The sequence below is a fragment of the Galleria mellonella genome, unplaced genomic scaffold (genome assembly GCF_026898425.1).
Source record: "Galleria mellonella isolate WM207_F2 unplaced genomic scaffold, CSIRO_AGI_GalMel_v1 utg643, whole genome shotgun sequence".
NCBI lineage: Eukaryota > Metazoa > Arthropoda > Insecta > Lepidoptera > Pyralidae > Galleria > Galleria mellonella.
This window is the reverse complement of record NW_026442135.1, coordinates 1,469,291-1,491,875: the sequence shown is the minus strand read 5'-3', so window position 1 is coordinate 1,491,875 and position 22,585 is coordinate 1,469,291. Positions and strand designations below refer to the sequence as shown.

Here is a 22,585-nt window from a genome sequence, read left to right as displayed (position 1 = left end):
CGGTCAAGAGTGGCATTAAAAAAAAATAAACATCGAACTCAGAGATGAAACAAAGGCATTGCCCGTGACACTTTGCATAGAAAAAAATCAATGGGAGGTGGATACAACGAGCGATTTGTGGCTATGGCATTCTACCAGATAGATGTAGGGTCGGATACAGGCAATAAAAACAACATTGCGTAATAAACGTCTTGTGGAAATACAACGCAAATGCCTGACGTACGAAATAAACACAATAAACTCACCCAACACAAATTCCCAGGCGTCACAGCCCAGGGAGCGCTCAGGGACAATTTCCAAATCTAGCATCGTGCACCAAACACAATTTATACACTAAACTAACTAACTTTCACTTAAAAAAATGTCTTTAAACGCTAATACTCGATATTACGCTGCCTTTCTTTGTTTGCCAACTTTAGTTTTCAACCATTTTGTATTTGTCAGAGGAACTGTCATTACAAACAGCTGATTGTATTATAACAGGGTCGGCGTAAGTAGCATAGATAATTCCTTGCGTTTTATTAAGAAGTACAATTTATTATTTGTTCATGGTATTATTTTATAACATGCCAAATTTGTATTTATAAGTACTTTAACCTGATGACTGATAAATAAAAAGGACCTATTTTCTTTATCACATTATTAATATGCAAAACATTCGTTTAGAAAATGTAAATATTCAATACAATGTTTTTTTTTATGATGGATGATAATGGAATGATATCCCCGCCGGTGCCACTAGCTGGGCAGCAGTGAGAGATGATTAGTGAAGATGAAAAGGCAGGTCAGTTAGCCCATCGTGACGAATTCAATGATAAATTAGTCACGATGGTTTCCAGGGGGAACCGCGTGGAGGTCGATCTGATAAGGTATATTGATAGCGATGGGGACTAACTTCTACATTACTAACAATTCCTTTCCCCCCAATACAATATATTAGTAAATTTGTTTTCATATAAGTTTATATATGTATATTCATATATAAATATGTATGTATTATTTATTTGCGTCTAATTATGTAGATAGATTATAAGTTCAGATGAGCCGCATGTTCGTTTGCCCCTTGTGTTAAAAAAAAAGTGAACCGAGATGTAATATTATTATGTAAGTAAATAAATAAATAAAAATAATTTGTACACGCTACATTATAAACACATAATTAATGTTACGAAATAATTTTCCAATTATACATAATCCCTTTTATTGGAGGAAAGGGAATTGTTAGTAGTGGGGTCTAACGGCTCCATTACCTTACAAATCGACCCCCACACAGTTCTCCCTGGAAACCATCGTGCTTAATTACTGATTTATTAGTCACGATGGGCCAACTAACCTGCTTTCATCTTCACCTATCATCTCTCACTGGTGCCCCGCCAGCGTATACCGATGCGCAGGTGGGGTTATCATTTCTTCGCCCATTAAAAAATACCCCTTATTGAGACCCTGGCGGAGCGCAATGACGCATGCGTACCAACCGTGACGGCAAAATCATGTTGTCGTTATTGTTTTATATACATCTCTTTCATTTCAATACTTCTTTGTATTATCTATCTCTTTCTCATCAACAGTTCTATTTCATCTTTGTCTTGTATATAGTTTTTGTATAAATTCATCTCTTTCTTTTGAACTTGTTATTGATGCTTACTGCTATAGTACCTATCTATGCTTGCGATATTTAATTTACCTTGATGTACGCTATACATTACTTCTTTATTAAGAAAATGATAAATTTATTACATTTTAAAAACAGAAATGTATTATGTAATTTGATTGAGCCTTGATCCCACCGTATATAATGATTCATGGTACATTTGTCCATGAATCGAATATTGCAGACAGCTAGTCTACAATATCTACATAGTGATAGATCGAAATAATGTTCTAGAACTAAAATATTAATGATGTATGCTATGATTACATCATGTTTTTGTTTCTTTGTAAATGCTTAGCTATTGTTGCAGACAGGACGTTGCTTTCGCTCCGTTTCCCGCCATATCTAAGTGACCTTGGTATGGTACACCCACACATTATGCTACGTAAGCATTGTGTAAGAGTATTTATTTACAAATAGATTTCGTATTTTACGCAAAAACGCCAAAGTACTTTGAACTGAAACAGATGTGTGGAATGTATTGACGTTTATTAATTCGTATTATACCTTTTAATTAAGCAGAAGATTGACGCAGTTTCTGAGCATTTTTGAAAAGAGGATATTTATAAAGCATCCGACTACCTTCTAGTCCTACAGTCCTTACTAGTATGGTATTTCTAAGAGTATTTTCTTTAATAAGTAGGTATCTATGATAATAATCATCAATTCGCATGTATAAATACTTTAAGTATATGGATGAAATAGAGATAAGTAATATGATTATACAAATTAGATATAAGAATAAAACGCTAAAGACAATTGTGTAAGAATAATATAATTAGGTATTAGGTTGATACATAATAACAATAGAATATCATCGACTTTTCTTTTTGTGTTTTGATTTTTTATGTTTAGATTTATGTTTTTTGCTCTTTTTCTTTTTTTCCTTTTTCGATTTAATTTCTTTTACGTCTACCCACGAGTCGGCGCTTGACGAAGAATCACCTTCAAGTATCTCTTTATCCCTCTCACTTTGACTTCTAAAAACCGGTTTTAAATTACTACCTCCTATACTACTTTTACTCTCTCCTTCTAACCTTTTCATTAAATTATCCGGTATTTTAGGTCCATAAGTTTCAATAATTTCTATTTTATCTTCTGCACCAGCTTCTTTGTCATTCTTCTCTACATTAGCACTACTAGTAGCTTCTTTTTCATTATTTGTTTGCTTATTATCAACATTCCTTTTCCAAGAATTCAATTCGTCGAAATCAATGTTCGCGAAAATACCTCTCGGCGGCGATGTGTTCCTCTCGATATTTTTAGGCACATCTACGAATTCATTAGCATCTTTATCATCATTACTCTCTTCATTTTTCGGCAGACCCTCATCTTCACTATCACTTAAAAATATAGACTTATAAAGATCCATTTTGTCGAATTTGTCTATAGTTTCAGTTACTTCGACACCTTGTTCTTTGTTTTTCATATCTTTCTCCGATTCCTTTAGAAACAATTCAGCTACTGTCAGTCTTTTGCTAAAACCTGTATTGATTTGACTAGTTGTATTATTTTCTAATTTATTATCATCTCTTTTAACGTTTTCAGTATCATTTAATGTTTTATTTTGTTCTTTACTAGTATTTGGTGTATTTATTAATGACTTTGAGCCACTGAACTTGCTCTGCTCTTTAGCAAAACTGTCTCTATCGTGAACTGATGACTCGAGATAGGAAAACACTGAGTATGACACTTTTGGTTTATCTTCTTTCTTTGATTCTGGTCTGAAACAAAAATGAAAAGATTAAATTAAAACATGATAGTTTAAAATACAGCTAATTATGAATAAGAGTCTTAATATAAGTATAATGAAAATGTGCAGGTAATTCCGACATTACAGAGAATTTAGTAATAATTAATAAATTTATATCTAAGCTTATCAATATTTGCTAATCAATAATCTATGTAAATTTGTTTGTTTTCATGGTATTGCCGTATTTCGAAAAAAGTATACAGAAGCGAGACACTTATATTCCAGTACCAACCGGAAAAGTGGTCAAGGGCTGCCCAGGGCCTCAATGTCTAAAATTTATAGTGTCTCACCTGACTCCCCCAGGCTCTGGTATATTAAATCGCTTGCACACCAGCGACTCCGGCCGCCACGGCGACTCTCGTCGTGTCATCACGCCGTACACGCCGCGTTTGGCTGCGTCAATCTGCTCCGGGGTGGCTAGCCCATAATTGGTGGAACTTTTGGCGACAGCACATAGAGGATTGAGCGCTTCGTCCGGCTCTGATGCGTGGGTGAATCTGTACAATTGATTTATAATATTTATTTATTAACAAATACATGCCCTTGGTGAACATGACAGATTGAGACCATTGCACTTACAAGAATATTTAATAAAACCATGGGTGTCACAATCAAAGTTTATATCCATAACCAATGATTACCACTACCCATCAAGTGGACTATCATTCTGGACAACTAAAATGTTGTCTCTGTATTTTTTATCAATATGAAATGAAATGAAATGAAATTTTTTACAAAGTTTATCCTAACTATCACGAGCAACGCTGCAAGCAACACTGCGGGATAAAGTTAAAATAATTAGTATTTTTTTTTTAATTATACTCACCTATCACTCATAATACCCGTCAACGGTTTATACAACTTAGCCGCCTGTTCGAACTCCACTATCTCTCTATTCCTCTCCCACTCACTCAACCTGTCCATTTCCCCATCTCCTTCCTTCATATAACTGTCCCTATCTTTCAGATACAATTCGTATCTCGCTTGTTTCTTCGGATTGTTCATAAACGGTCTAAACACTTTGGTTATTTCTTTTTCACTGTCTTTTATCGATATAAAGTCTAGTTCACTTTTTTCTTCCTGGTTTGATGTGAAGTTGACGTTTCGGCCCACTAGTTTGGCTATGGGGTCCTCCGTGGATGGTATGTTTGTCTGTGTGTTTGTATCTGTGACTTTAGGCACTGGAGTTTCGCCCAATAAAGCGCCTCGAGCGTCCGCTGTGAGCTCGTGACGGCCTAGACCTGAAAACAGGCATATTATAAACTCTACTTATTGAAATTTGGTCGTACTTATCGTATCACGCTTATATTTTTATATAAAACGCCATCTAGTAGAACGGTATATATCATTATAGGATGATTTTTAATAAAAAATAAGGGGACAAGGAGTGACCATAATTTACGAACTAGTGACACATACATAATCATTACTAATATTATAAATACGAAATTGAGTTTGTTTATAAGTTTTGGACAATTTACAGTCTAAATCGATCGTTATGAAATTTGACATACATTAACTGTTTTGTTAAAAGTATAAGCTACTTTTTATACAAATTCTTCTTCTTTCAAGTCAATGGACAACCTAAATATATTTAGACTAGAACTTAGCAACTTCCACAGCACAGTTGGTTGCCTTATTCAGGTCCTCTTTTATGTAAGATGAAGAACACAAACGACAGGAGAGTCTGAAATTGCGCTCCACAGTCGCAGGCCTCCCGAGACCATAACACCTCATTTTACCAGGTTATATCTGCAGCGGTAAGGTTTATCCCAGTAAGGAAGTAAACGTTTTCTAACTATATTTTAGGATATATAATTAACAGACTTTTACAACGATTAGTGTTTCGAGCGTACCGAAAAAATATGTACGCTATAAAAACAACTGCGAAAATAAAAACATTTCTAACTGTACCTTGATCTCTTTGTGGTTGGTCAGTGGGCTCAAACCTCGACCTTCTGGCTCCGGCCGCAGCGGGCTTATAGTCCTTGGGCAAAGCTGGCGGTGGGTAGAACGGGACTTGGGGTAGTGGCTTGCTGGCCTTCACGAAACCTTCTAGAACCTGATAGAATGTATAGTGAGTGCCAACAAACTGTACCCTTTCTAATAACACAATTTAAATTTGTTATTGTTAGGCAATGCCCTACCTTATAATGAAAGGCCCCAAAAAAAATGACAGATTCGCTTTTTCGAAGTTACTTAATCTCTTGGCATCTGCGCTACCAAATAGTTCTTTTGCCCTACCTTTAACTTGGGTCTCTACGACCCTGCGATGATTGCAGAAATGACGTGTGAAGATTACTAAATTTACCAGATTTACCAGAGGGAGACTTTGTACAAAAGTCAATTGCTTGGGTACCTCTGTCCCATTCGTGTTTCAACCGTAAAGCAGCTGTGTTTGTATGGCTGTGTTTTGGTTTGAAGGATGGGATATGGCGTGAATTTACTGAGTACAGAGGAATAACACCTGAGTTTTTAGGAATGGCAACGCATAGGGATATCATGGGCGAATCAGTATACTCTGTTATGTCCATGGTACTGCTCATGTCTATAGGCGACGGTTACCACTTTCCATCAGATGGGCCATCAGCTTGTTTACCATTTTAAGTTGCATAAAAAAAATTATCAAACATATGCGATTTATTTATATGGATACACAATTTAAATTAATATACTTACATTGACACCCTTCTCCTTGACTTTTTTCTTCTGTTTATCTTCTGTGGCGCCACCTAGCGTGAAGTCATAATGAGACATGTCCTCTGTCGCGTATATATCCTCATCGTCGGCTTCAAATGCACCCACGCCGAATGCTTGGCCGCGAATTGATACCTGTATACGAAATTTAGTTTATAAAACTGTCCTTTTGACATAGACCATTGTCACAGAGAGAACACTAGATACAGAGGCCTAACAGCTTAGTCCTCAGGAATGGCCATGCTTAAAGGGTATTATGGGAGTCGCAGTATACATACTCTGTGAAGTCCATGGTACAATTCACATCTATAAGCGATGGTCGCCGCTTCCCATCAATGCTGTCAGCTTGTTTGCCATGCTAAGTTGCATAAAAAATAAAGCCCAATTGCCGGTCTTGAAAAATTAAACTTTACACAGAAATTCCTTATAATATCTAAAAAAATATTTTTAAAAAACATTCCCTAAGGATTTTTTAGATAGGAGATAAAAATTTATATAGGAATTGTCACTAAAAAATCCTATGGGTCACATCACTTGGTTTATGTAATGGTGTTCGAATTAAGAACATTTAAAAGCTGATCGCAGGCGTAGAAAAAATAAAAAAGGCAAAAATAAAAATACAAATCATTACCTTCTTTCCTTTCTCTTTCATGATGAGATGACTTTTAGAAGTGCTCGCATCACTCCCATACTCGCCCATCAAGTTTCCCAATACGGAATGTCGGCTGAGGCCAGAGTATCCCAATCCAAATTTATCATTCTTATGACTTAACACATAAGGTTCATAATCGTCTGGCGCAAACAGCGTTTCATAGTCGAATTCCGAATCTGAACTGTCATTGTCTGATGCAGGTTCTTGATTCTGTAAAGAGTAAGATAAAATGAAATAGAAATAATATTATATTGCATTCATTCATTCATTCAAGAGATTTATGCGTCATGTTAATTAGTTTTCGAAAATAATCGAAAAAGATCAAGTGGTAGATTCATATACATAGTTATACTTTTTTATTATTAAACATTTTCTAAGTACACTTTAAATTTATTTTGGGTCCATTCGAATGACTGGACCATTGTGGACATTCAAGATTAATGGTACCGATACTAGTCAACAAAATACACGTAAATGAAACCTAACTGGTTTGATATTTTGGCAGTAAGAACCCCCATATTCATGAAAACTAAAACTTCCTATACCTATTTTAATTAACTGTTACACTGTTTTGTCACGTTCATTCAAACTGAAAATTTAGCACAAAAGAGATAAAAGAGTTCAATAGCAAAAATAGGTTTATGCGAGATTTGTCATTTTTATAAATAAAGGGGTTATTCCTTTTATCATACCACAAAAGTGACAAACAAACGTACAGCTTTATTCAACTTCTATGATTAATTCACAAATATTGAAAGTTCTTCAATTGTTTTAGAAAATAAATAAAAAAATCATACGGGGTCGCCACTCAAGAACCTTTCTTCCCCATCGGTTATTGATTTTTTGAGCTATGTGACCACATTACCGTCCACATTACATTGTCGTCCTCCGTGGCGCAGCGGTCAACACGCCTGCCTGCGACGAGGAGACCCCGGGTTCGATCCCCGGCCAGGTCATGATGGAAAACGATCTTTTCCTGATTGGCCTGGGTCTTGGATGTTTATCTATATATGTATCTATTATAAATATAGTATCGTTGAGTTAGTATCCCATAACACAAGTCTCGAACTTACTTTGGGGCTAGCTCAATCTGTGTGATTTGACTGTATATTTATTTATTATTTATTTATTATTTATTTATTATTTATTTATTATTACCAATTCAGCTTGCTTATCCTTTTTAGGTCTGTGTCGGTTACTTTAGTTCTTTACTATGAAACATATTATTATAAAAATATTTTTTTATCTTTTTAAGACTCTGTTGAATTACAATATTAGCCATTCTTACCTACCGGCCTCATTTCCTGCGGCATGTAACAGCCGTAGACCTTGTGCTGTCGCTTGGCTCGCACCTTGTCGGCGCGGGAGACGCGGTCGCCGGCGCCCTGGCCGGGCCGCCAGCCCATCGCGCGCAGCATACGCACCGCTGCAGTCTCGTGCACCGCTTTCACCAGCTGCTCTAGCACTGGTTCCCCTGGTGAATACGATTTTCATTCATCCATTCATATTCAGCCGTTAACTGTCCACTGTTGGACATAGGGCTCCCCCATTATGGGGATTATGCCAGTAGTTACCACGCAGAGTAGGCGGGTTGACAAACACAATTTGGCTTTTGGTGATGTTCTAAGAGAAACGCTGCTGTCCATCCCTCGACCATTAAGTTACTCTTACAGCACTCACGGGACAGAAAGGGGTGGCCCATTCTAAGCAATCTTAATATACAGAAATCCAGTTCAGATGTTTATTCAAGCCAATCTCTGTAACTACTCAAACGATTTTAATTAAACTTCGTAATCTGTGACAAGAAAAAATGGACCCCATAGATGGCGGAAGCGCGAAAAAAAAAACCGTTTACTAGTTAACTAGTATCCTTACTATAAAAGTGAGTTTCCTTGGTACCTGTTATCACCTTAACCAATCACTATGAAATTTGATTTTGATATACTATAAGGGAAGAAGAAGACAAGCTATTTTTTATACCGCCCCGCGTGGTGACGAAAGCGCAAGTAAAAGCAGTAAATGATGTATTACCTGTTTTACCCACGACACCATCTAAATGACTGGGTAATGTTAATTGGCCGAGATAAGAAGCCTCTGTTCTTCTCCATTCCAAATGCTATATGTCTATCAAATTCCATTAAATTGATTAAGCAGTTATGGTCTCAAGGAGTAACAAATAAATTCATTCGCAAATTTGCAACATTATAGTAATATACGTAGGTTGATATTTGTATTAATTTTTTTATAAAAAGTGTATAATGTAGGGTGTCTGTCTGGTGCAATATATTTTTGAGCTAACGGACATGGTGTTGCTCTCCTCATTATAATAAGTGCATATTCAACTATTAGTCAAGATAACTTAGATCTATATCATAAGGAAAGCACCAATTATACAAACTTTTAATAGACAGGTGCACCCATATAATAAACTAGCTTTTACCCGCTACTTTGTACACGTAGAATTTAGAAGTAGGAAAAATAATGAAATAGACTAATTTTTAATAAATCATAAAACAAGTGAAAGGTTGTTACCAGGTATAGGTCCATCATGGTACCGTTGCTGTATCTTCCTCTTCTGGCCTGAGAACTCGTGCTGCGTCTGCATGTGTCGCGGTGCTATACCGAACTCACTCCGGTCCTCATCATCCATAAAATCCTCCGCTTTTTGACTCTGTAACAAATTGATAAATTAACATGTCAGTCAATGATCTAGTTATTTTATACTTATTACTTTCCGGTAGGTGATTGCATTCATAATTGTTGCTGTGTGATCCCGGCATAGAATAGGCCAACCCTTCTTTGTCTGTAGGTGCCATAAGAGGCAATTAAAGGAACTTAAAGGCCGAGGGTTTGGGCAGAAGTGTCCTTCTTAAAACATCACCAAAGCCTAACTGTGCTTACCAACTCGCCTGCCAAGAATGGCATACTGGCAAGCCACCCCCTTCCCTTTATAGGGGAGGCATTCAGCAATGGACGGCAATCAACGGTTGATATAATAATAATAAAAAAATCATGACTTTAGCTTGAGTAAGTGTTTGCCGCAATTATATGTCAATTTTCAAAAACAAATCAAAATTGACAATATTTCCGATTATTTAAAAAATGCTCTCTTAGCGAAATAAATTTTATGCAACTTAGAATGACAAACAAGCTGACGGCCCACCTGATGGAAAGTGGTAATCGTCGCCTATAGACACAAGTAGTATCATGAAGGTAACAGAATATACTGTTTCGTCCATGGTACTTTCCATGCATTGCCATTCCTGAGGACTAAGGTATTGTTCCTCTGTACCCTGTAAATTCACTACCATATCCCAACCTTCAAAGTAAAACACAGCCATGCAAATGTATTCTATAATTAATGTTTTACTTCATAGACAGTAATTTTAAACAACAAATCAAAAACATAAAAAATTCAAATTAATTTCTTCAATTGTTTTTCAAAATTAAAAATATTGCAATTTTGCCATATTTCATTATGAACACTCTTAACAGTAATAGTAATTAATGTTAATTAGTTAACCATATGTAAACAAAGCAAAATATACTAACAGATATTTGAGCTTTCTCTGAACGAGAGCTTTTAAAGCTAGCTGGTGTCCAGCCTTCTGGTGTGCCAACTGTGTTACCGAAGCCGGCTGAGAAGCCACCAGTAAAGGCTCCATGGAACCTCCTCCGGCCATGCGAGTCCACTGCATATTGATCAGCTGGCTGTTGGTACTTGCGTTTTGATGGCAGCTCATCTGAGTAGACAATTATAAAATAACAATAATGTTTGAAGCACAAATCTTCAGATAAAGTAAAATAAAAATTTAATTTGGATCATTTAGAAAGTATATAATTTTATGGAACACTTTTATAGTGGACTATTTAATCCAAGTTATTGAAGAAGGATCATCCTCCACCAATGTGGAAATCCAATATACTCAGAGAAATGAAGTCACATAGAGTATTATGTTCATCACAACTACAACAGTTACCATAAATGCTTCTTATTGACTTGGAGAGAAAAAGTTAGTATTGGGGACATTAATCTCCATCACTAGCAATATAACCTGAAAGTTCTCCTCGTCACGGACCTCCTGGAAACCATTGTGGATAATTCCAGATGAATTACTCATGATGGGCTAATTGACATATTTTTATCCTGACCTAGCACCCTTTTCTGATGCCCCACTAGTATATACTGATAGGTGGAACTACCATTTCATTATCAAGCATTAAACAAATGCCTCTCATTACCCCATTAAGGATTACAAGCAAACCACCCCAGTTTTGCATGGGTGCATAGAAACAATGTGTTGTCATTGTGGAGTAATTCATAAAATAATCCATCCATCAAATAATAATAATAATCCATAAAATAATCAAAATCCATCTAAATAACTTTACAAACTCTATATAATTTATATAAGTTTTTAATAAACATTAAAGTGATTATAGAAAGCTATCTTTATAACTGCCTTTTTTGTATCCCTAATAAAGAGGAACAGTTCATTCATACAATATTTTGTTTTATTTCAGCATTTTTATGCAATCTGTAAGTCAACTTGATTTCTTTTTTTTTTATACAACTTAGAATGGCAAACAAGCTGACGGTCCACCTGATGGACCGTCAGCCTATAGACATGAGCAGTACCATGAACATAACAGATACACATAGTATACTGTTTCGCCCATGATACCCCCCATGCGTTGCCATTCCTGAGGACTCAGGTGTGATTCCTCTGTACCCAGTAAATTCACGCCATATTAACCGAAACACAGCTGTGCAAACACAGCTGCTTCACAGTTGAAACACGAATGGGACAGAGGTACCCAAGCAATCGACTTTTGTACAAAGTCTCCCTCTGGTGAATTTCTTCTGACATCTTGAACAGGTACTATCATATTTCAACAAACTAATACAAAACAACATTAATAAATAAATATATAAACATTTCACTTAAATCAATCTATTTATTTATATAAATCACAATAAAATCTATTGCATAGTTTAAAAGCAACTTTGCTTTGTACTAAGTACCTAGTAGTCACTAGGGATTATAATTAGAAGATCTTTTCTTTAATTTTATATGATTTTTTATATCTGCTGTATTCAAATTTAAATTATATAGGTGTAAGGTGTGCTTGGCACTAAAGAATTGAATTCAATATGATACATAAAACCTACTAAGAAATACAGGGCACATTCCTTCACAAATTCTTTTTTCCATCAAAGTAAATTACTTTCAAAATAGACCTACAATATATTGATCTTTAAATATTTCTTAAGATCATTAACCAAATTACAAGTTTATTAATTAACACAAAATATATTAAATTCAATAACAAATAATGGGAATCTGAGTTATTATTGCTTTGCGAATTTATCGTTTATATTTCACAACTGTTTGACCTGCAAAGGTTAGTATAGTAGCTAGACGAGACCTTAAGAAGCCTTAGAAGGGCCTGTTAAAGTCATCATTTAAGAATTTACCAAAATATTTCTTTACAACATGTACATTTGAACAGTAATATTTTTCCCACCTTCTTCGAAAGGATCCAGTGGAGTTCCATACCGGATAACATTATCTTCATCAGAATCACATTCGCTCATTATTAAGGAATCTTTAAACTTTATTTATTTTCAAGCTTGGAGAATATGATCATAAATATGAGTCCCTTAAGGTATCAACTGACCAGATATTTTTTATAGGAGTATGAATCGATATTGGTAAATATATTAGCTTAGTATATTCGTTAAACTGCTGTCTACACAAAATATGTTGAGACCTCAGATTGAGGCAGTACAAGAGTTCTTTATACTTTACTTATTAAATTATTTTTATAAAAGAATTATACTATTACGCATTTGTTTCTACGGTAAACAGTGGTAAAAACGATTTTCAATTCGGTTTAACTTATTTTATTATATTTCTTGTCTTAAAAGCATCAAAATATCAAATGCAAATCAAACCTATGGTGCCGAAAAATATATGTCACTGTCACTATCAAATTTTTTTTTTTTTTTTTTTTTTTTTTTTTTTTCACTATCAAATTGTCAATGACATTTGTTCCGTTTGGAACAGCTGCTAAAAAAGATAATTTGTCAACATTCAAATGTCAAATTTATGTACGTAGATATCTACTATTTTTAATCTATGTACAATCATCATTTTAGACAGAGAATAATAATCAGTTTTCAATTTCTCTACAAACTTTGTATCATACTTCTTCACTAACAATAATCATGATAGTTTCCAGAGGGAACTATGTAAAAGTTGACTTGATGAGAATAAGTATATTTAAGGCGAGATCGGATAGGCTGTGCTCACCCCAGAATGCAAATGGAAATCAGATCACTCGGTCAATTTGAAAATAAATTACTTTTCTAAGGCAAAAAAAATTTGAATTAAATATGTTTGGACCGTAAATAGGATTTATAACACGATGAATAAGTAACACATTTTAAAAAAGATATTTTTTTATTGTGGTGCCCTAAGCAACAAATTAAAATATGTTTGATAAAATAATTATACAAACATGACAATTCCATACGATAATTTTCTCCAGCCAGATATTTAAGATTGTTTTGAACAAAGTAAAAATATGCTCATTGCTCATTATTATTCCAGATGAAGAAAAACTTATAAAGTTTAACAATACCTACTATAAAATATCACAATATAGAAACTTATTTTTAAATGGAACACAAAATTACAGGTAAGCATGTACTTACCATAGTAAAAAAAACTATCATCTAATAACACCAAACCCTACAATTTTCTCATCCATTAGCATATCTGAAATGACATGCTGGAGTCTTGTAACTGTTCGAAATCTATCATCCCCATTCAAACACTCAGTGAGCAAGCGATAAAAATGTGGTCTGGATGAATTAACTTCTTTGGGTATAGGGTATAGCAATGGGCTCTCATCGCCTACCAGTAAATAACATGCCGCCCATAGATTATGATCACTCAGATGGTGTTTGCACATGTTTTCTATTGAAAATGTGAAGCCAGACCCAATATTCTCTCGCGAGTAACGACGGTACCAGTCTGGGAGATCGTTACGTGGTGAAATATGCTTGTCAAGGACAATGACATCTTCCAAATCAATAAAAGTGATTTCATCTCTTTCATTGGCCACTATATTGTCTAGTGACCAGTCCATGAAGTAGAACCGGAATCTGCAATGAAGATAGAGACGAAATTAATTTTATTCATTATTATATTCATATTAATATTTATATGAAGTAACAAAAATTTCTACAAGTTACATGTTCATGATCTAGCAAGTGAATGCAACAGTATTACTATTGAGCAGGGATCTCTTAGCCCATTATTACTATAATAAACAGACTGCTTGGTAGAGTTTGAATTATAAAAATAAACAGCTAAATAAAAAGCTACAGAAATTTATTAATTCTGATTGAGATGTACATGTTCTGTGCTGAGATAAGAAGCATATTTTAAAAAAGCTATTAACTATGAATGTAGATGGCTATAAGGGCAGAGGAAGACCTAAAGTCACATAGATATATTGAACTGTAAGAATGATGATATGGTCAGTATAGAAGTGGATACAAAAATGACTAGGAATAGATAAGAATGGAAAAGGAAATCATATAAAAATTATGAAGATGATGATGTAAATAAGATTTTTCCCATCAAAACATGGTGTTTTGTTTAAGTGAATAGGGTTGTCACAGTTGAAGAAACTTACCTATCATGTTTAAAAGTAAAATCCATAGCAGCATCTAGTATTTTCTTGGCATATTTTAATTTGCGATACCAAGCCACATGCAGTAATGATGAGAGGGATTCTCCTTCAAATGCCACCACTTCGATCCGTCCGCATACACCACCATATGCTGGTACAGGCCAACCATGAGATTTTGGTATTACCTGAAATATTATAACAATATTTTATATTAAGTTTTATTTAAAAAAAAATAAGGTTTACTTACTTCCCTACACTCTTTTGTAGGCACATATAAAAATAAGATTTACAGTACCAAAATAATATTTAAAATCATTTTTATAATTATTTTTACAATCAATAGGATTTTCTCCTTGGGAATGGTGAGTGGAATGAAATTCTTATTAAACAAATTTCCAATTTTTTTAATAATAAAGTATTAAGTACCTCATGTTTTTAGAACTAAAACACAATCATTAGTTAATATTAATGTAATGATATAACATACTTGCAAAATAATCGGCTCTGGATTAATACTCAACATAGTCCAAAGATTTATCACATCAGATTTATAATTAGACCTTTTACTATTCAAGACAGGTTGTGCCAGATCATAAATACTGTAGGCATACGGACATAAAACCAGACCCTTCCGCGGCTCTGTATCCGGGAAACTGAGATTGTACTTAACAATATCTATAATCTTGTCATCCATGTTAGAAACATTGAGTAAATTAATCGGTTTACAGTTGCGTTTCAAACGCCATGTCTTGCAAATCTTCGAATCAAACTCTTTAAGTTCCCAGTCGTGTGCCAATTTCTTTAAAACAACCCGCCGATTGGATTTTGTATAACCATAATAAATATTCTTCGCATTAAAAATTCCCATCCAATTAGAACTAGATTCTAGAATAATTTGATTCGAGTATAATTCAGGACACACAGATATGCCGTAGCAAGCTGGACATCTATTCAAATCGGTTAAATGCATCACTCTCGGGGTTTTAAGATCGCCAAACAATAGAATAGAAGCATAAAAAGACAATCCAAACGCCGCAACCATAAAAATAACGCGTTTACAAAATCTACGTCTAAGTAACATGTTTTCGTATATTTTATCATTCATTTTAGAAAAACACATATGAAGTATCAATTCATGTTTTCAGTCTAAAGATTTGAATTTAATAACATTTAAAGATCTAGAAAAAAAAAATACACTATTTAGTATGAATCACAGATTAAAGCAGTGTGATTGTGAATTTAAAGAAATTATAGAATTGTGTCAGTTCTGTCAGTTCAAATCTCAATCTCTATGCGAACAGACACTTGACTGACGGCCGTGAATGACAGCTGATAAGGGATTATCTGTAATCTGTGCTATTCAGGCAGTCTAGAGATGCACACAGAAATAATTGAATATCGATATAACAATATATTTCCATTATATTATAATATTATAGACATATTTCGTTTAATGTGATTATGACATTCCCCAAAAACTATGTAATATAAAAGAACTAAATCTATCCGTCTTGGTTTTAATATTACTATTAAACTTTCGCGTTTAAAAAGTATAATTATGTGACAAACAATATTAATAATATTTAAAATATTAAATAATAAACAAATAAAATGCCAAAACGATGAAAATAAACAATTTTAATATGATTCGTTTTGTCTTAAAATCGAGGGTAGTGACATATCGTTATATGTTGTTAAACATTATTGTACTTGGCATCCCTACTAGTCCATGCAGTTTCCTTTTGTTTGTGTGAGTTATTTTAATCAATGCTCATTCAAAATACATATATAATCAGCTGGATAAATAGTTAAATATTCTAATTGGTTTCTAATGTAATTCTATAATAATTTCTACATAATATAATAAATAATTAGCACATTAATAAGTGATGAATTAATTTTAATAAACCTTAATTCCAAAAGTATACAAACGTGAAAGGATAGTGTAATTTTATAAATGTGATATCCAGTCTACCTGTTTGCCACAATGAGTTTTATTTCATATTTTGTTGATAACTACACTGCAAGTATATACGATATAATAGGTAAGTACATTTGTTGATAATTTGAATTTATTGTATCTTCTAACCTAGTCACTTCTCAGACCTAGAAAACTATTGTCCTTAGATTTAAAATAAATACCTATTATTTATTTTGTATAAATATTAATAATATATATTCTACTTATGTACATTCTGGTTGCACAATTCTATTATTTTATGGTGTAATAAAAACTTCCTCATCTCTCAGTATGATTTTTCAAAATTAATAATTTTCATTCCTTTTTATAAGTTTATCTGTAACACTATATTATACATAACTAAAACTAAAGTTTATGTTTTATTAATATTATGAAAGTGAAAGTTCATAAAGATATTTGAATGTTTTTATACTTAGATTTTAATCATGCTTTAACAGGATATGAAAGAAATTCAGTAAAAAGTTGGACCATATATTGCATTAATACATTTATCTTTTTATATTACTATCATGTAAGGAAAGCAGTGAGAAACGGCTAGTTATCAGTAAATATTTTATTTATTTATTTACTCTATTGCATTTCTTAAAGTGTAATATAAAACAATATATTACACATATGAAGTACAAAAGCTGGTCTTATCGCTAAAGCAATCTTTTCCAGACAACCTTTGGTTAGGGGAGAAAAGGAAAGAGACATATTTTGTATAGTTTCAAAGATCCCTATATAAAATATTGTCTTTAATTTTTTGACAAGGAGTTATTTATAAAATCGAATCAATAATTTAATACTACAAGTAGATAACAAAAAGATTATCCTTATCAAAAGTTTATTACAAAAATATCTAATCATATTATAAAGCTAGGTAGTCAGAATATGTGTAACTTAATTCCCATAGTAAGAATTGTAATAGTCATACTTATTTGTTACTTTACTCTGTTTTTTTTTTTTACTTTGTCAGTACATCCATACCTCTAAATAGTATAATACAAAGTCATTATCCACCTACTTCTTTTTAACCAGCAGTTTCTTCTTCTAACTGCTTCGATTATTTATATTGACATTGGCATTTTGACTTTTAAAAAAAATATTTATATAAACAAACATATTTGTGAATATTTTTAAAGGGTAATTTTTTTCAATTTTGAACTTCACTGCTGCTTTCAGAATGGTGTTATTTGTGAACCATTAAAAAGTTTAATCTGTAAAAGCTTTAAATTTATTATAAAAATATTTAAACTTTATTATAAAAATATTATTAAAGTTATTTTAACTTAAAGGGCCACATGCTTCTTTGATTAAATTATTTCTTTCTTTCTTTCTTTTTTTCTAAAGTGAAAATTTGGCATTTAAAGAGTCTTTTGTATTTGTATCATGCTATTGTAATAACTATCTATTTTTTTTTGTTTAGTACTTTATGCAGACTGTCTCATATATTCATATTCTTTTTTTACATGACATTTGTTTCAAATATAAATGTATAATAAAACTTATATAAATAAATAAATAATTAGATGAAAATAGTTTAAGGGTAATATACTATTTGAAATAATTTCAAGTAACAGTGTTACCATTCTCTATAATGACAAAGTTTTATTTTTTTTAAATATTGTTCCTTTTGATTTTTCCTTCTGAGGGCAAAATCAAGAATTAAATTTTATTTAATTTTTTTACAATTATTAAAACATTTTATTATTTTATTTTCTACAATCTTTTGACTGCAATATCATAAGCATATATTATGGAATGCAATAATAAAACATACTAAAAATTTTATGTTCAACGCTTAGGAAGTAGTATTTGCAAGATGCGGGAACTAATAATAATAGATTAACTAATAAGAATATATTTTATGTATACAGATAAACAAAAATTCAAAAAAATAATGTTTTGAGTTTCTAATGCTCGTATTAATATCTCATATATCAGTCTTTCTTAAATATCCCATATCTTTATATAAACAACAAATATCGTCATGTTAGAATTTTATTATTTATTAGTTATGTTTTTTCCCGCTACTTCGTCCGCGTGCCCTGGATATATTCACTGACTGGGATAAAAAGTAAGCTACATACTTCTCCATCCCATAAAGATAGTATGTTTATACCAAATTCCATAGATAGATACTTATCTACTACGTATAAGTTTACTATTGTAATCTTATGGAGGAAACAATAAAGAGTACTTACTCTTTATTGTTTCCTCCATAAGATTACAATAGTAAACTTATCATAAATACAAACAATTACACAGAAAATATTACAGTGAGAAAACAATACACACGCAGAATACCGACGCTAAGTGGCCGCACTTTTAGTGCGACCACATTCCGTATGGTGAGTGAGGGAGTCCGGAGGCCCATCCTATACCCATCCCCTTCCTTATCCTAAAATCCTCCCCCAACTCCGTCCCCCCATCTTTCAATACCATGGCAGTGGAATTTAAAAAAAAAATAACGTACCCCAGGGAGGTACCAGCAGCCATGTTGCTGGAGAATCCTCCCTCGAGCAACCACGCTCGGGCTGCCCTGCGTATTCTGGGGGGGGCAAAATTCCGCTCTATGGGACCAAGGGCAAACAGAGCAAGACTTCTGCGGCATCCCCTTTGCTCAATGTGAGCCTCTGTAATATTAGGGGAATTCATTCAAACCTGAACGCTGTCCACCACCACCTAGAAACGGCGCGGCCGGCATTGCTCTTCCTCACGGAGACACAGATATCCCCTCCTAACGAAACATCATACCTGACCTACCCGGGGTATAAGCTTGAACATTGTTTTGTTTCGCGTGCCGGTGTATGTGCGTATGTCAGAGAGGATACTGCTGTCGACGCCTTGGGACTCTTGAAGGTACGGACCTGTCCATTCTATGGCTGCGCGTAGATTGCAATGACCATCCCCGCATCTATGCGTGCCTATACAGGTCCCACAGCGGTAACACTGAAACCGACCAACTTATTGAGCACGTCCAAATGGCTACAGATTCCCTGCTTGAGCAGATTCCTTCCGCTGAAGTCGTGATTGTTGGCGACTTTAATGCCCACCATGCCGAATGGCTTGGTTCGCGTACAACCGACTATGCGGGAAGATCTGTTCATGACTTTGCTTTGGCTTATGGTCTGACACAGCTTGTTTCCTCGCCTACGCGAATCCCTGATGTGTTGGACCATTCACCTTCACTGCTGGACCTTCTGCTGACCACCCACCCAGACAACTATGTGATCTCCGTCGAAGCCCCGCTTGGATCGTCGGATCACTGTTTGGTGCGGAGCGAAGTGCCTCTTACGAGTCCGACTCCACCTCGTTCTACGGGTAGACGTCGCATTTGGCATTACAGGTCGGCAGATTGGGATGAGATGCGGATTTTTTTCGCATCTTACCCATGGAGGCAGGTTTGCTTCACACTGGATGATCCCGACGCCATTGCCGATTCCATTGCTGATGTGGTGCTTCAGGGAATGGAATTATTTATTCCTAACTCTGTGGTGCCCGTCGGCGGGAAATCCCAGCCCTGGTATGGAGCCTCCTGTAGAACAGCATCTCGTCTGAAACAGGAGTGCTTCCTAACCTGGGCTAAAGGTGTGGCGTCGCGAGATCCTAACACCAGTGCTCTTAAAAGAAGTATAACTCTGCCTCTAGGTCCTTCAAAAGAGTTATAGCCACAGCGAAGTCAGAGCATATTAGTAGAATTGGCAAGAGATTGGCTAGTTTGCCCTCTGGGACTCGAGCTTTCTGGTCTCTTGCCAAAGCTGCACAAGGGAATTTCTGTAAGTCATCTTTTCCACCTTTGCGCAGGGAGGATGACTCGTTGGCCCAGAACGCTAAAGAAAAGGCCGATCTTCTTGGATCCATCTTTGCGTCAAACTCGACATTGGATGACGGGGAGAAACCACCACCGACCATCACGTGTTGTAGGAGCATGCCTGACATTAAATTCACGCATAGCTCAGTGCGTAGAGCACTTTTCTCCCTCGAAATCCATAAGTCGAGTGGGCCTGATGGTATTCCTCCAATTGTGCTTAGGACGTGCGCACCAGAGTTGGCTCCGGTTCTTACGCGTCTTTTTCGGCTTAGCTACTCGTCGGGCATAGTCCCAAAGTTTTGGAAGACTGCTCTGGTGCATCCGATCCCTAAAAAGGGAGATCGCTCAGATCCAGCTAACTATAGGCCCATAGCTATCACTTCCTTATTCTCGAAGGTTATGGAATCCATCATTAACCGTCAACTGCTCCGGTAAGAAGAGCACCGGCTGATCTGTGATCGCCAGTACGGCTTTCGACAGGGACGTTCGGCCGGTGATCTTTTAGCTTACTTAACACACCGATGGGCAGTGGCAATTGAGAGTAAGGGAGAGGCCTTAGCAGTTAGTCTGGATATTGCGAAGGCCTTTGATCGGATGTGGCATAGAGCGCTGCTTTCAAAGCTACCTTCATTTGGGTTGCCTGCGAGACTGTGCATTTGGGTCGCCAGTTTTCTCAAGGAACGTAGCATTAAGGTCGTAGTCGACGGTGCATGCTCTGATTTAAAACCTTTGAATGCTGGTGTCCCGCAAGGCTGTGTACTATCTCCGACTCTGTTTCTTCTGCATATCAATGATATGTTACAGATAAGTAATATTCATTGCTATGCGGACGACAGTACAGGAGATACATTATATACCGGTCATGCAAAGATCTCGCGGGCACATACCGATGAGTGCCGGAATAGACTTGTGTCTGAAATCGAAACTTCACTCCATCAAGTTTCGATCTGGGGTGAACAAAATCTTGTCCAATTTAACCCCAAAAAGACACAAGTCTGCGCGTTTACCGCAAAAAAGACGCCGTTTGTCGTATCTCCTCACTTTCAGGGCACTTCCCTCGATAAAAAGTCAAGTCTAGGAATTCTGGGCGTTGATATATCTTGCGACGTCCAGTTTTGCGGTCATCTGGAGGAGAAGGCTAAGATAGCTTCCAAAAAGTTAGGAGTGCTCAATAGGGTGAGACGATATTTCATGCCAGAACACCGCCTGAAATTATATAAAGCCCAAGTCAGGCCGCATATGGAATACTGTTCTCACCTGTGGGCAGGAGCGCCACAGTACCAACTCCTTCCGTTAGACCGCATTCAAAGTCGGGCGGCTCGAATTATCGATAGTCAACGCCTTACTGTCCGACTTGACCCATTGAAACTGCGCAGAGATGTTGCATCTCTGTGCATCTTCTACCGAATTTATCATGGGGAGTGTTCTGAGGAATTGTTCGGATTGATACCTGCTGCTGATTTTCACCACCGTACAACCCGCCACAAACTAAAGTTTCATCCCAATCATCTGGACGAGTGGCGGTCTTCCACCGTGCGTTTTTCAAGGCACTTTCTTCCACGCACAACCATTCTTTGGAATCAACTTCCAGCAGCAGTATTTCCGAACCGATACGACAACATAACCTTCAAGAAAAGAGTATATTCCTTTTTAAAAGGCCGGCAGCACACCTGCAATGCCGCTGGTGTTGTGGGTGATCATGGGCGGCGGTAGTCACTTACCATCAGGTGAGCCGCATGCTCGTTTGCCCCCTGTGTTGTAAAAAAAAAAAAAAAAAAAAAAAACAATGGACAGCCTTATCACTAAAAGCGATCCCTTCCAGACAACCTTTGAATGGAGAGGGTAATTATAAACAGCGTGACTGGAGGCACGAAACTCTGTTCATTATTTTAAATACTATGAATATAAAGATATAATATGTATGATAATGTAAATATATAAATGTACATTTAAAGTTATTATTACATACTTAAATAATTCATAGTAATTGGTTAAGCTGATGACGCACTTTTTTTATGGATGATATTGGAGTGGTAACCCCGTCTGCGCTAACGGTGAACCCATCGTGAATACAATGGAATATAGCACGATCCAAGGGGAACCACGTGGAGGTCGACCTGACAGGGTATATTGCTAGCTATGGGACTGGTAGTCCGCATTACGGACAATCCTTTCCTTCCAGCTGATAAGGCACTGTAAGGCAATACAAACTTACTTTTACATCATTAATATTGCTAAGGATTTTTTTTTATATACAACTTAAAATGGCAAACAAATTGACGGCCCACCTTATGGAAAGTGGTAACCGTTGCCTATAGACATGAGCAGTACCATGGACATAATAGAGT

General features: G+C 35.4%; 4 protein-coding genes across 4 annotated transcripts in view; 1 reads left to right on the top strand and 3 right to left on the bottom strand.

Annotated features, from left to right (window-relative positions):
- Window positions 1-457, bottom strand: part of LOC113511291 (PHAF1 protein CG7083) — a 29,972-nt gene extending 29,515 nt beyond the window's left edge. Inside the window, exon 1 of the mRNA XM_026894909.3 lies at window positions 246-457. Coding sequence (XP_026750710.2) covers window positions 246-309 — 64 coding nt within the window. The 5' untranslated portion in view covers window positions 310-457. The remainder of the gene's footprint in view (window positions 1-245) is intronic.
- A 1,949-nt stretch (window positions 458-2,406) lies between these two features.
- On the bottom strand, window positions 2,407-12,734 carry LOC113511031 (G patch domain-containing protein 1 homolog). Its single transcript, XM_026894596.3, has 10 exons — window positions 12,283-12,734; window positions 10,306-10,496; window positions 9,286-9,424; window positions 8,046-8,227; window positions 6,733-6,963; window positions 6,084-6,236; window positions 5,319-5,466; window positions 4,231-4,645; window positions 3,695-3,901; window positions 2,407-3,375 (listed from the first exon to the last, which is right to left on the bottom strand). Exons 1-10 carry the CDS (start codon window positions 12,350-12,352, stop codon window positions 2,466-2,468), a joined length of 2,646 nt encoding a protein of 881 aa, XP_026750397.2. The 5' UTR covers window positions 12,353-12,734; the 3' UTR covers window positions 2,407-2,465.
- Window positions 12,735-13,201: 467 nt separating this feature from the next.
- On the bottom strand, window positions 13,202-15,707 carry LOC113511099 (divergent protein kinase domain 2A). Its single transcript, XM_026894688.3, has 3 exons — window positions 14,948-15,707; window positions 14,464-14,645; window positions 13,202-13,927 (listed from the first exon to the last, which is right to left on the bottom strand). The coding sequence occupies exons 1-3, from the start codon at window positions 15,578-15,580 to the stop codon at window positions 13,492-13,494; spliced, it is 1,251 nt and encodes a 416-aa protein (XP_026750489.1). The 5' UTR covers window positions 15,581-15,707; the 3' UTR covers window positions 13,202-13,491.
- Window positions 15,708-16,233: 526 nt separating this feature from the next.
- Window positions 16,234-22,585, top strand: part of LOC113511141 (transmembrane protein 68) — a 44,641-nt gene continuing 38,289 nt past the window's right edge. Inside the window, exon 1 of the mRNA XM_026894743.3 lies at window positions 16,234-16,505. Coding sequence (XP_026750544.2) covers window positions 16,448-16,505 — 58 coding nt within the window. The 5' untranslated portion in view covers window positions 16,234-16,447. The remainder of the gene's footprint in view (window positions 16,506-22,585) is intronic.